This window comes from Diadema antillarum, unplaced genomic scaffold (assembly GCF_040938485.1).
Source record: "Diadema antillarum isolate AM-2024a unplaced genomic scaffold, OU_Dant_1.0 seq00000250_RagTag, whole genome shotgun sequence".
Lineage (NCBI taxonomy): Eukaryota > Metazoa > Echinodermata > Echinoidea > Diadematoida > Diadematidae > Diadema > Diadema antillarum.
Window position 1 is genome coordinate 554003 of NW_027271294.1, and position 15302 is coordinate 569304.

Here is a 15302-nt window from a genome sequence, read left to right on the forward strand (position 1 = left end):
CACGTAGTGGAAGGCAATTGGCTGTTGCCAACTTGCAGCCATAGTGGTGACAATGCAACCTGGCTGAAAGGCATGCACTCGCTCAGAGCAAGACGGTATATAATATATGCAAATGAATGAATAATGTTTTCACAATCATGTAATGTCACGTTAATGGATTCCTGTTGAAATAAGACCTTGGATAGCTTCAATTGTATTTACAATGGCAAATGCTTTCGACTCTTTTCAACGTGCTCTATATTTGTACAACGCAACAACGTGTAGCTAAAAATATGCACAACCACGGAGCATTCGGATGTGTATGTGCATGAATTTCCTTCCGTTTTCGTAGAAAGCTAACCATACCACTACCAGTCACAGTGTTTCATATTTAGGGCATTTTCGTTCTAGACCAAGACACGTGCCACGTTGTGAATCTCACTTTTATGATCTATAAATGTCAACTTCCGGGATAGGATAAGATATCCTTTTCCGGATGCCAAACTTTTTACGATCACTCCTATTTCAGAGTAACTCGAGAACAGTTCTAAATGTAAAAGATGTTATTTCCTTCTCTTGTATATAATACTTGGTTGCTCTGTTTTCGACCGTTTTCGTGATCACTTATCACTTTCCATACCATGTTGCTATGTCTAAATACAAACGAACAAATCCTTGTTTTGGTGGGTTTTTTTCATAAAACTTCGTCACATCGTAAAACATCATAAAGAGACAACGATGAAACTTGTATTGAATGTATAGCTGGATATAGATTGGTGAACAATTGCGATGACAGATGTTTTGACTAAAAAAGTGTTTATGACGAGGATGCTGTAGATTTGAAGATAAAGGTAGTGGTATTCAAATAACAATTCAGAGCTCGAAGTGATATGGATCCATGTCATATGCACGTACAATAATTTTCATTGGTATGATTATCATACAGTCAATGCGGTTGATAGTGAAAATGTGAAAGAGACAGGAGAAATGGCTGGAATGTCGGAAAGTACGAAACTTCGTCACCGCACCAAAGATATCACTTCCGCATCATTATCATGACAAGACGAATGAATGGTGATGGTTTGTATACGGCGTCATGTGGAGAGCTAGAATAATAGTGCAAGTACCTGTACCCACATTCAATTAGTCCAGTGAGTGAGTTCGCGACAATTGTATAATGTCTGTTCCGTTCTTATGCAACGACTTGCCAACCCCGAAGGAAGCCGACGCTTTGTTTACTCATTTGCATGCATGCTAACAACCCGAGGAGACAACGAGTGGACGGACACAGGTGACCTTCGACGAGCCCTTTAAAACGTTTGGCCATTCGGAGAGTGAGTTTATCGCTCGATCGACACGTTACGGTACGGACCACTCCCTGCCGACCTCTCCGCACCACCTGCAACGTGCAGCTATACACCAAAGCCCAACCCACTGACTCTTCGAATTTCTCTGGTAGTACTGCTCCGTCGCAACGATGACTATCGAACTCTACGTGGATCTGAGGTCGCAGCCATGCCGTGCCCTGCTTATGTTCCTGAAGCTCAGTGAGATTCCACATCAAGTGAAGTATGTCGACCTGTTCAAAGGTGAGGGAGTATCGCCCCTACAATAGAGCTACTAAAAATATAGCTCCATACCCCCAGGGCCCTACCATGGAGCCGCAAGTTGTTGTTCCATGCTCCTAACGTTCCCTCGTAAGAGCGAACGTTTGCAGTGGGGTAGATCTCATGTAGCATATACCAGTATGAGAAATAAATAACATAGCGTTCTATCTCTAGTGGTTGAATTGCATTGTACACCACTATACCCAGTCATTTCTACAAGTTATCGTATCGACTATCGATATCGATCGAAGAAAACAATTAAAACGAGCAAGAACAAGGGGCGGGCCGGGGTATTATCAAAAGATCCCACCTTCGTACGAGGGGCCTACTAGAAAGGATTGATACATGAAGTTATTATTTCTAGTTGACTGATGTGGACAAGTCCCCTCTGTGTTGCAAGATACTCAAACGCAGGGTTGAACAAGACGTTATTATGTACCAGCTCTCTGCGAATGATGCAGGCATGAAATGCATATACCTGGTTTAATTATAGTCACACGTACTCCTCTGTCATATAGCTACACACAGATCACGGTGTCCCCCCTTTAAAACATCCACTAAATCACTGGAAATACTGGAATATTCTCAAATGCTCGGACATATTATGCTAGTGGTAAATATGCTTGGTCTATCAAAGAAAAAAAATATATATATACAGCCTGTATATTTTATATACACATGTGCATATATTATCATCAGGTCTCGGCGTTAGCGGTGGTCCGGTGGCCCGGGGCCACTAGGCCACCAAAAGTTGACGTCGGGCCACCAAAATTATCTTTTGGTGGCCCGATCGGGCAACTACGATTCAAATTGATTCTTTCTTTTGCTTTTATTTCCGGCCACCCATATCTTTTTGGGGACATCAGAATTTCAGATTTAAAGATTTTAGTGGTCCGAACGGGCCAGACGAAAGAGTTAGTGTCAATCCCTGTTTAACTGTAGATGCGACAAAGAGCAAAGCCAGAAGGGTAAAAACTGATGATTACCTTTATGGAATATACAATATTGTAACTGTAGAAATGTATCTCTTATTGAACATGGCCCATGCGATGCACGCACATCGAAACAAACAACGCCTCCTTTCGCCGTAGACGGCTACCGCAATCCTCGTCCAAATTTAGCGCCACTGATTGTCACATCATACGTACACGCTGAAGTTTTTACCAATGATGTTTAATTCCAGGCAAGAGGAATGACTATATTCCTGAATATTACGGCCTTCAAATCCTTAAAGTCCATGTGAAAAAAAGAGGTTGCAGTTGCTTTATTACCGACCAAGACATGATTTTGATAATAGTTAGACATAATCATTGCCACTTTACCCCCAAAAAGTATAGTGTGAAATAAAATGTACGATTGCACAGTTGCCACCCAAAATATGAATTTGATAATGATTTTGTGTACAACCAAAGGTAGGGTTATGAGGAAATTTGTTTGAAAGCATGACCAAATGACATTTCTTTGAACTATCTAATTCTATGAGTAATCTTGATGGTACTTCAGCCTTTCTGTTCGCAAAATTCTAAAGGTCAACTGGATGTAGTATTGACTAGTCAGTTTTTTTTTTCTGGATGTTTGACATTATGATATAATATTCTCATGTTAGGTTTCATATAACTGTTCTTGTTCTTTTGTTCTCTGTCGCCCGACAGGCGAGCACAAAACGCAAAAGTTCAGCGATAAGATTCCCCTACAGACAGTACCCGCTATGACCGACGGGGACTTTGTTCTGTGCGAAACGTAAGTGAAATATATCTTCAAGCAGTACCATTCCTGTACCAACTGTGCTCCGTAGTGTTTTTTTTTTAATCTTATGTATTTGCCCATTTTTAAAAGCCCTTAGCTATTTTCTTTTCGTCAGTATCTTTGGGGATCCATTCAAAGCTTCGCTTTGTTTTACTATTGGGATTCCAAGATCTGTCTAATTTAATTAAAGTGAACGTTCTTCCTCGTTAAGATTTATTTTGACATATTTGACGTCATGAGATACTTTGTCTTGTGATTCCGGGCTTCCAATCACAACAACAACAACAACAACTGATGAAAATTGTTGACTGCAAGGGAGAAGCTTGAAAGTACCAGTCGACGTGGAGTATTTCACTAGTTACCACAGGCAACTCTCATTTCACTAGTGGAAAAATAATGCTCCCTGAAACAGGCACCTTTATTGTGAAGATCAAAGAAAAGGTCAAAGGCAAAGCAAAAGAAAAATCAAAGTAAAAGCGTACCAATCTGATGGGAAAGCTAACATGCAAAGTCACAGAGTTGCATAGGCCTATGAATAGTCTGAAGAGTCATACATTAGGAATATTTTATAAAGAATAAAGTAAGGTTGAGATGAATTATCGAAACAATCACGGTTTTGAAAGATGTACTCTGTTTGCATGGCTTTGACGTCACTATGGAAGCCACTTGATGTCGTCGTTGAGATTCCATTTGACTTAAAAAGGGGTTACGTAATACGGATCGATATATTGATGTACCTTGCGAGACTGGACCTGGTCTAACTGAATGAACTATGTTTGTAGAGGGAATTAGCTTTAAAAAAGGGGCATCCAGTTGCCGAGATACGAAGACCATTTGTAAGTGTTGAAGTTACGAAAGGTAGCGATATGCGTAATCTTATGATTGAAAATTGAGTACATACTGTCTTTTTCCTCACTCATGAAAATTTTGGTTCAAAACGACGAAGACTTGTTCCGAGACAGAACTATACAAAATGCAGGTAGAGGGATACATACTCTTTCAAGATTTAACTGTGATTAAGCTTTGATATTTTGAAGACTTGTCACAATGTCTCCGTCAATGTCTTACGTGATATGATATCATGGTTACAGCTTCGCCATTATGGACTCTTATTGTTGAATACTGATTGTGCACAAATGTTGGTACAATGACATTAATTTATTATTGAGTATTTAGGAATATAAGTTTTTGATGTCGTTTGGCTCCAATAGAAATCAAGTTATAGACCGGCTGTGATTTTAAAGAACATCGTAAACGCTTAGCATGGTTCTCTAATGATGGCGGTGATAAAACTTGTACGTTTGCATTGGAGATCATACATCAGAAACTTACACTGATTAATGATACCTCTAATGGGTAAATTTGTCTTTATTGCAATGTTGTATACATCGTATTCTCTCCAAACAGTGTCGCCATATTTCGCTACTTGACCAGCAAGTACAAGGGCAAGTTCGCAGACAACTGGTACCCCGCCGACATCAAGAAGCGCGCCAAAGTTGACGAGTACATGGCCTTCCACCATGGCGGCACTCGGGGAGTTTGCGTGCCTCTGTTCGTTAGCGAAGTAGGTCGCAATGTTTTTACCTGGGTCCTCTTACCGCTATTATTGTTGCTGTTATTGATACATCCAAATTTTCATTGTGAGTGCTCAAGAAATGGAAGGAGACAGAATGAATACGATAACAAAACATGTACTGACTGTTAAGGTTGCCGAAGGGGTAACATTTTCTGGTTGTTAGTCCGTCCTTCCGTCACACATTTCTTTCCACGATGTGAACAAAAAAAATGCAATGGATTTTCTTGGTACATGGCCCATCAAGTGGCTACATAACAGCCTATATTTTGAGCAAAATTCCGTAGGTCAATCCTTTGTCAGTAGGCAAGATCAATGAACGTAATTCGTACCGAAAAAGGGCCAAATACCTACGGCAAATATTGCCGACTGCGTGAGAACCGGAGGCAACCAAGTCGAGTGTTCGCAGCAATTCATAAACTGTTCAAGATTCTAGTCCTCTCATGGAGTATTTGAGCCCCGTATTTATATAACACAATAAGTACTTACTCTCCATTTTTTTTCTCTCTCTCTCTCTCACACACACACACACACACACACACACACACACATGTATAGATGGGGCATCCTTTTGAATAATGTATTCTTCTTTTTACGGGGGTCCTCAGCGAGTGTGTGCAGTACTATGTTTAAACTTCGCTAGTTAGATAACAAATCGCTCAAATTTACATTGCATTGTTGTTGACTCCGTTGTTTTGTTACAGCACAGTGGTGCCAAAGGAGTACAGTATAACAATTATGTAGGTTTTAAACTCTGTCATCAATCATTCTTTTTTTTCTGTCTCCCTCTCTTCAGGTTCTAATCCCCATGTCTACTGGCAAGCCGGTAGATGGAGACAAGGTCAAGGAACAGGTCGAGAAACTGAACGCTTCGCTGGAGAAGATCGAGAAGAACTTCCTAAAGGACAATCAGTACCTCTGTGGTGACGAAGCCTCGTTCGCTGACATCGAGGCAGCCTGTGAAGTAAGATATAGAAAGAAAAACATGTTTTCTTTTCTCTCACATTTACTGTCTTTGTATTGCTATTCATGGGCGGTGTTTTGGCTCAGTCGGTAGCGCTTCTGCCTTGATGATCCAAAGGACTTTCGTTCGATTCCCTAGTCCATGATCAACTGAACTATGTCGTGTGAATAATTATACCGTTATCGACAGGACATAAATTGGAGCAAACAAGCAAGCAAACAAACATAGATGTTTTCAATTCTGTTCTTCAATTCTGATCACAGATTTGTTTTGGATGTGACGACATGCATTTCCTTGCGTCACAGCATCGTTGAACCCCTTTGATATCTCGTTATGTTAATATGACAAACTCTGCAATTTTTGTAATGTATTAGATTGTCCCCCCATTTTTTACATTTTTGCACGATGCTACTAAACAAAACATACGTCCAAGATTTTTTTTTTTCTGCAGATTTAAACCAAGGATACACTCATTGTACCTTGAATGTATTTATACAGTCATGTACATGCATGTTCATGTACAATGATAATACAGGAATCAATAAATCAAATCAAATAAAAAATGAACGTTCAAACGTTTCGGTACCAAAATGAAATGTCAGAAAAGCTTATATCTTTTCTCCTCGCTGTGCATTTTGTGCTTGAGTATTGCTTCTACTGGATGAAAAAAAAGAGAGATGTACAGTGCAGTGGTTATTTAGCAAAGATGTAGTTTTTCCTGCGTCTTGCATACGTTTGTTTAAAAGTTTTGAATGTTGCCGAATGTAATTTTGTTCGCTCTTTCTGCATGTCAGCTAGGCCAAAGCCTACTGCAGACCTTCATCTACAACATTCTTACCCAGATGTCATATTCTGCTGGCGGAGTCTAAATTATATTTTTTAACTCTTAATTCGGTCCACTTTTTGATAATGCGCAAACCAATATTTTGTTCCAGCAACATCGCCTACTGTATAAAACCACAGCAAAAACGCAGTCGGCTAGTTAAATTTTGATTGAATTTTTGGAACTCGATGTTTGTGCCGATATCTTCAAGGAAACAGTGATATGTCGATTCGACTCAAGCGAAGATATGACGATTTAGTCTCTGAAACTGAAATAAAGATAGTAAATACACATTATGTAAAGAACCACTGCTCACAATGATACATTTTTTTTTCAATATCGTTTCATTCATTTTATTTCATTTTTAACTTTGAAGAAAACAAGAATTATACAAAATCACAAGTAGAGCGCCATTGTATAAACATAAAGCAGTTCAAATATTTTACGCAGTTCGTAACTTAACGGCATTCTCATTTTCAATCATTTCATCCCCTTTCTATATCTTGCATACTCAATGTCTATATGCAGTTCATGCAATTTGTGGTGAACGCTCGGGACATCCTGGGAGGACGCCCTCTCTTGAAGGCCTACTTGGAGCGGGTCAAGACTCGACTGAACCCGGTCTTCGACGAAGTGAACAGCAAGCTGTACGAATGGAGAGATAACTACAAGAAGTAGAGTCTGCCATATATACCTTCATCACAGTTTTTGATCACCCTCAAATATCGAAATAGATCAGGAATTTGGTGTGTTTTGGCACAAAGTTCTATCATACTTTTCGACTCTTCCGTGACATCGTTCTAAAGCTTTGCTCATAATAGTGGCCGGTTGATGTGTTGGTTCTAGTATACATAAAGCCCGTTTCGTCATGTCTGGTGTGATTGAAATGCACAAATATCTTTAGTTACTTTCGTGTCAAACTGTCAGCACAAACATAAGTGTGAAATAAACTTTCAGTCCCATTTTACATGTCGTTGACCACTGTCCACATGAACTTCATAGACTTCTACTATACCAAGTACCAACGATGCATAAGTTAATCCTGTCAAGAGGTACCCATAGTCTAGAGTGAATTACTGGTAGATTCACCTGTATTCATCCAAGGTATATTGCAGCTGACCAATAGTGCGATTACCTTATCAGATTATTTCATTAGTTGAGACATAGAGGCTCGAGATGTGCTCATGTATTGCCTTTTATATTAAAACCTATGCACTTTCATGTGATCTCTTTTATGATCTATGCACTGCAATATGCTGTTCTCCGCATCCATTCAAACTAAGCCTGTTCACAGTTATGTACAATCTGCGCATGTGCAGATGTCCTTGTGGACCTCTTTACATTGACTTGTAATTGAGGTATTCAAAAACTAGATAGCTCTTCATGAAAACTGTATCATAAAATTTGTCATGTTTGAGCTTGGTTCATATCGTCATGAGACATGGGAATGTATATTCTTTTTCACCAGTAATGAACGAAAGTCATTCATGCAGTTCTTAATTACACCTATGTACCACTTTTATTCGTGGCTATTCTCAATTGCTCTTCCATTTAAAAGATCAATCCATGTTTTAAAAAGTCCGTTGAGAGGTCGTTACAGACCATGGCATTGATAACTGATCTGGTTGATAATTTCCAATTTAAGATTATCCCTCTGCTATGATTTCCCCTCACACCCTCCGCCCTCCCCTCCCCCTTCTCTGTATTTATCTTTATCATTATTATCGTTTTTTATTCCGCTCTGCTTTATAAAGTGCGAATAAACATGAAATATCAGCTATAAACCAGTCTTTGCATTGGTTAGCGAGGACAAATCTTTCTTCCGTTCTGCGGAAAATGTTTTATTGATGAATTACAATTGTAACAGAATTTTTCGTTTGTCACTTTTCGACTGATGTCGAGTGTTATTTTACTGTTCTTTCTGTTGTATTGAATATACGCTGGAGCATGACATTAAGAGAGAAAAAAAGACGATTTCATAATCATATTTCTTTCATTATGATAGCGAATGTGTACGCAAAGACATTTAAGCAAGCAGGGTTTCGTCTTGGACATTGCGAATCATCACCTTTAAAGAACGCCTAAATATATTGCATTTTCAAACTCATTTTGTCATTATTCGCATGTACATCTTTGTTTAGATGTCTTACGATTGGTGAGAAAAAGAACAAAAAAAAGATCTTATAGATATGATAGTCGAGTTTACATAGTGTACATTTTGTTATATTTTTGTCTTGGCATACATTCACTACATCATTCTTTCATTCATGTACATCTGGACACAATGTATGCTGCTAGAAATAAATTCTTGAAACGAGTATTTCTAAACGGCGATGACTATTTATGCGTTGTAGTTTTATCCGGTTTGTTCAGTTTCATGTATATTTGTTCAACTGCACTATATGTTTATTTTGTCACTTTACCTCTGAAAGAGACTACACTACTAAATGACACGCATGCATGCTAGAATCTAGGATGAGAATGATGATTCACTGTAACGATATTATATGCAACTAAAATGAACTAGAGCGATTCCACTGACAGGCACAGTTTGGCTGGGATGCCTCCGCCTTTCACGCATAATATTACATGTTAGCTCTTAACATGATAATAATGCAGTACACGGCCATATATAATTTACAATCTGATGAGACCCACTGCTCTTGACGACAGGTTAGTGATTTAAGGACGGCTTTTGAAACACTATACATTCTATACACAAAATAGCATGATTGAAATAACAAAATGATACATTAGCTTATGACCAGTTAAAATAATAATAGTGATAATCAGTTCTTAGAACGCACAATACCAAAGGATATAATAGTCTCTATAACTATGAGTGTACACATGAAAATGAAATCATACAGATATTTCTATATTCACATTGCATATAATTAAGAATTATCAAAAAGATGAGTTTTCAACACAGATTTGAATTTATCAAAATATGTAATACATCTAATGCTGAGGGAGAGATTGTTCCATAATGATGGTGTCATGTCTCCAAAAATCCTGTCACCAAAATAAATGTCTTAGATTTGGCACTTATTTTTAGAAATGAAATCTTTTATTTTGAACCTATAAAGTTCGACCGGAATGATATGGCTTGATGAGTTCACTGAGGTATGCAGGGGCATTTCCACGAAAACATTTAAATACAAGTATAAGTGTCAGAACCTTAAATTTAATACGAGTCTTTATCGGCAGCCAATGAAGACTACCAAGGATAGGAGTTATGTGATCAAATTTCCTTCTGTGTGTTACAAGCCTTGCAGCTGAATTTCGTATCCGTGGGCGTCCTTTCAGTTGAGATTCCAGAACTCCAAAGAGCAAACCATTATTGTTATCCAAATGCCTAAAAATAAACGCATGTACCAGTTCCTCTGTATAGAGTTGCTTTATCCATCCAGAAAGTTTCTCAGTTTTCCAATCCTGTGTAGAGCTAGAGCTGAGGATTTTACGTGTATTTCATTGATGTGTTTTCATACATCATCTTGGATAATGACACCAAAGTCACGTGCCTTAGAAACATTAACGGACAAAGTTGTTGAGTAAAGTGACACTTTAGATTTAATCCTTTGACTTTCACCTCACAGCCATGTCATACAACCGACGTAAGGGAACCTTTGACTTTGCCTTTTGGCCTGTCTCCACTATCATGTTTGTACAAATACATTGTATTTCATTACAATGTATACTGTACCCCGTTGACCAACTTATATTTATCATCACCGTCACCCTATTGTTATCACTCCAGAAAAGCACTCTCTAAGACATAAACTCATGTTCATAATGGCAACTCACTTACTCCGTCGTCGAGCACTATTTGTTGACACTGCTACACAGTGAAAAAAAACTTACTAATGTATGCATAGTAATTATGTTTGCTTTTTTTTAATCTTACCATAATAATCATAAAAGTTTTATTAAAGGCATTGCTTTGGCTCAGTCGGTGGCGCGTCTGCCTCCAGGTCCAAGGAACCCGGGTTCGATTCCCGAGTCAAACTGAGCAATGTTGTGTGTTATTATACCCCTTCCCCCTAAGTAGGAGGCAAAACACTGTGTCCCTATGAATAAAGCATATAAAAGCATAAAATGGAGGTCTCGAGTGCGAGAGAGTCACAACTCATGCACATAAAAAGATCCTGCTTCATTCATTCATCGCAAAGAGCAGAGTTGCATACCGGCGAAGTGGTCTTGCCTCACATCGAACTGGGTCCTACGGAAGACCAGTATACTGCAGCTGAATATTGGCTATGCTGCCATCTGCTCACTTGGAAAATGAAACAATAAAATAAACAAACAAACAAACAAAACAAGCGTCAATCATTTTATTTTGAAAACGATACATAACAACGCCTCAATTGCCGATGTAAACTCATACTACATGTATCTTTTCTGAATCCGATATTTTTTATAATTCGAATGTATGGATGAGCAAATCAATAACTTTCTCTCCATCGCGAAAAACTTTAACGTATAGGTCCCTACGTCGAATATTACAGTGAGTGTGTGGCAAAACTTATACAATACCCAAAGATAGACGCAGACTTTTATCCTTGGATGCCATGCATGTTGCAAACTGTGTGTACATGGCCGGGGGGGGGGGGGGGGGGGGGGGGGGTTCTATACGCCAATCGGCACTCAAAGCGCATAAAGGATAAACTCAGAGTTAGTGAAAAAAAACAGAAAGAAAGTACAATTTTGCCTTACACTCCCTTTCCCTCTCTCTCTCTTGTCTCTTGATGCAGAATGTTATTTTTCCGTTTTTCTTCTTATTTTTTCCCCCTTTACAAAACTTGTCCAAGAGTGAAGTGAGTGGAAGCTTCAGTACCGTCAACTCACTTAACTTTTGAGTGGGGACGAAGTGCTCCCACCACTCCAATTATTATTCTGGCTAACGTCTGTCAAATTCCATTTTCTCATTGATCATTGATCGCTGTATCACTGTGAATCGAAAAAAAAATGGCAATCCATGTTTGAAGTTGACTTTGAACAGTAAACAACATGAAATCAATTGAACAAAAGTGCTCAGGAAGTTTCATCCGCTGAGCTGTCATCAGATAAAATAGGTATGAAATATCAAAGTCCTAATTGTCTGCACTGCATGGTTAATTACATACAATGATGTCATCAAATCATGACTAGCGTTCTTATTGCTATAATTTTTTTTTCAATGAAGTTAAATTCAAACATGATCAGCAGTGTTTATTATACATGTATTAAAAAAGATCACACTTCATTTCACTTCAGATTCCATTTATGTTGTTTCATTTGTCTATATTTTATTTCCACCATAAGGTATAGGTAAGCATTTTCGGGGGTGTGAAAATCACACACACACACACACACACACACACACACACACACACACACACACACACACATACACACACACACACACACACACACACACACACACACACACACACACACACACACACACACACACACACACACACACACACACACACACACACACACAAAATGTTGAAAATCTGAAGCGTTAAGGCCCGTTTACACCGAGCACGGTACGGGCAACGGTTCGGGTTTTTCAAAGAGATTTTGGGGTTTTTGCTATACGGTGGAACCATGCTGATGTCTGGCTCTGAACAATATCACTCCCGACGCTAATTTAGTTTTATTACCAAATTAATCTTCTACTGTTGATTTTGTTGCTCTTGATTTTGACATAAGAATAACATTTGGGTGGTTTCGCATCGAATTACTGATTCTTTTTGATACAGAACCAGACAGGGTTTGGCGCACCGTAGCAAAAACCCGGACCGTTGCCAGTAGCTACCGTGCTCGGTGTAAACGCACCCTAAGGGGCGGGGAGGGAGTGGGCGTGGTCGGATGCTAGTACAACATGTTCTAGTACAGTACGTAGTACATAATAATAATTATTCAAAATTTTGATTAATGATTAAGTAGTACTGTTTGTACAAAGTTAAGCCCTACATATCAGAGTGTCGTCATCCTCTCCATCAGCATGGTCGCACCTTCTCTTTTTTAACATTTACCTAGTAGGCCCAAAATACAGTATCTGGCTTTGAATTGCTTCAGTTCCAACTTTCCGCACTACGGTACCGCCCTGTCTCGCCTGCAGTACCCACGAAGAGCAAGCAGGACCGTGCATACTGCTACACCCTACATATGCACAAGGTAAATGCTTGGAACGAACGGGAATCACGTAGAAGTGGAATTGCATACAACTCAGGGGCGGATCTAGCTTTTTTCCAAGGAGGGGGTTTAAGGGTTGAGCTGGGTATTGCAAAGTGAGTGAGAGCAAAGCGAGGGGGGGGGGGGAGGGTGTGGGAGGGGGGTATCCCCCCTCCCACAGTGCCAGCTTGCAATTTTAAGCATATTAATTACTTTGCATGCTCTATTTTCTCTCTCTCTTTATTTGCCAAACATATATACAATGTATATATTTTTTTTTTTTGGGGGGGGGGGGGGGTTGGTGCAGCCCCACCCGCTCCCCAAGCGCGGTGGAACATGTCTGGTTGGGGGGGGGGGGGCAAAATTTCGACGGGGATTGGCACATTGACGTGATGGTTTGAGATTCTCGGCGAGGGAGCGAAGCGACCGAGCGGGGGGAGGGGGAGTACAAAAGTCGCGTTTATGGAGCATTTAAAAGCAAATTTCTAGGAAATTAAAAAGTGGATAGAATCATTTGCAAATGACTATGATTATACGGGGGTATAACATTATTTCATGAGACGGTTTGAGATCCGCGGCGAGAGCGAAGCGACAGAGCGGGGGAGGGTGTGGGAGGGGGATATACCTCTTCCCATGTCCCACGCATAGGGACTTTTTGTAAAAACAGAGTATAAAAGTCGCGTTTCTAGGGCATTTAAATCAAATTCCTAGGGAACTAAACACAGTTAAAAAAAGTCCCCGCGAAGGACTATGATCATAAATTATGCAAACTATTCATTCTATTATAAGTATGGACAGAGCGAGCGAGCCACTCTCACTTTGCCATTCGTCTGAAATGTATTCATTAAAAGCTAAAACGTAATCGCATTGTTTGAGCAATAAAAATTATTCTTGTATTACAAGAAAGCATAGAAGAAAAGAAAAAAAAGTAGGCTTTACTAAAGGTATGTTCCACGGGGCACACTCGAGGACCCGAGGCTATACCATCTATACACTAAATTGACTCATAAAGTAAATTTTGCATATTCAGTTTTAAAATTGACAGCTTTTACGCAAGAAAAGTGCCTTTATTGTTGATTTTGGTCTTCAAATAATTGACTAATTAGTTGTTGTTTGTTTGTATGTTCTTATTTTTTTTTTTTACTTGGCAGCCCAAGAGGGGGGTTTAAACCCCCTAAACCCCCCCTGTAGATCCGCCACTGCAACTCGTGCATTTGGATTTCTTCATGTCCACGAAGAAGTTCTGAGGTTCTTGTGTTTAGCCCCCTTCGTCTACCTTCGCTATCTGTGGCATTATCTGATCTCTTAAATTTTAATAGATTTGTGTCTTTTTATCATCGCGCGATCATATTATGGGGACTCGTGTACGGCTGTGTAGTGCGCTGCGCTGGCGATGCGCGATGGGCCAGCATGCAGGGCAGGGTGAGCTAGCTGCTTGTCTCGTTCCCCGTTTACGTGCACGTGTACCGCTTCGATAACCTACGGCTACTGCTCGTACTACAATATGTCGCCTTTTCTGTAATTTTCGGTGTTATGATTGTTCCCTTGAAAGCTAGGCTAGCATGACACTGTGTGCAGAGGTGCTCATTTCCTACTTGTGCTGCGTGTTATGAGACACAATATGATTATTAATAATACTTTTGTGAAGGACCACCAAAACAGTGCAAAGGGGACTGATTTATGGTGTATATTCGTGTATGCAGCTATTCTATTTCAAGGCCTGTGTTTCCAGGCCAGCCATCACAATATAAATACGCGACCAGGAATGGCTGAATATATTGAATAGTCCTATTTATCAGCCTCCATTTTGGTATTACTACTGAAATTGTTACAGCTGGTGGCTGATGTTTTATTTGTTGTTAAAAACAGTTTCTAGACATTGACATAGTTTTTTCATTTTTTCCTTCTGGCGATCAACCTCTTTGTTTATGTTTGTTTATGTTTTAGATCATTAAATGCTGGTTCTATTTTGCATTGATGCTTGTGAAGTGATCCTAAATGTGATTTTATATTGAACAGATATAAATGTTCCTTTGCTAGCATGTTAACTTCGATGTGTTGTGCAAGGAATGATTCTGATTCTTACGTAATACAGTACTTTTCTTCATTTCCAGTCTCTGTACAAAGTCAGCTGTGTTGCTGGTATTTTTACATGAAAATAGGACATAAATATAGACCCTCTACCATATTGGTGGTAACAAGCATTGAGGCCTCAAGAAGTCTCGGCAGACAATAATTGTAGCACATCCTGACATTTTGGGTTGAACTCTCATATTGAATCTAATTTGTCTTCATAATAGACTTCTATAAGTTTTCCGAAAGAATGCCCAGTAAAATGTATCTCATCTTATCATTTATGTAACAGAATGGAGAACATTTGCCATAACTGTCTCCTGATCTGTTCAAATTTAAGAAAGATGAAAAAATGCCGTATGGGGTTGAACA

At 39.3% G+C, this 15302-nt stretch overlaps 1 protein-coding gene across 1 annotated transcript; it reads left to right on the forward strand.

Annotated features, from left to right (window-relative positions):
- The first annotated feature begins 1260 nt into the window (after positions 1-1260).
- LOC139729688 (glutathione S-transferase theta-1-like) lies at positions 1261-7370 on the forward strand. Its single transcript, XM_071640618.1, has 5 exons — positions 1261-1568; positions 3239-3326; positions 4740-4896; positions 5702-5869; positions 7221-7370. Exons 1-5 carry the CDS (start codon positions 1457-1459, stop codon positions 7368-7370), a joined length of 675 nt encoding a protein of 224 aa, XP_071496719.1. The 5' UTR covers positions 1261-1456.
- The last annotated feature ends 7932 nt before the right edge of the window (positions 7371-15302 follow it).

Excerpts from the sequence above, each read along its gene's own strand:
- LOC139729688 (XM_071640618.1), top strand. The coding sequence starts at position 1,457 with ATGACTATCGAACTCTACGTGGATCTGAGGTCGCAGCCATGCCGTGCC. Across the intron at positions 1,569-3,238 it reads GTATGTCGACCTGTTCAAAG|GCGAGCACAAAACGCAAAAG; the intron begins GTGAGGGAGTAT and ends GTCGCCCGACAG. Across the intron at positions 5,870-7,220 it reads ACATCGAGGCAGCCTGTGAA|TTCATGCAATTTGTGGTGAA; the intron begins GTAAGATATAGA and ends GTCTATATGCAG.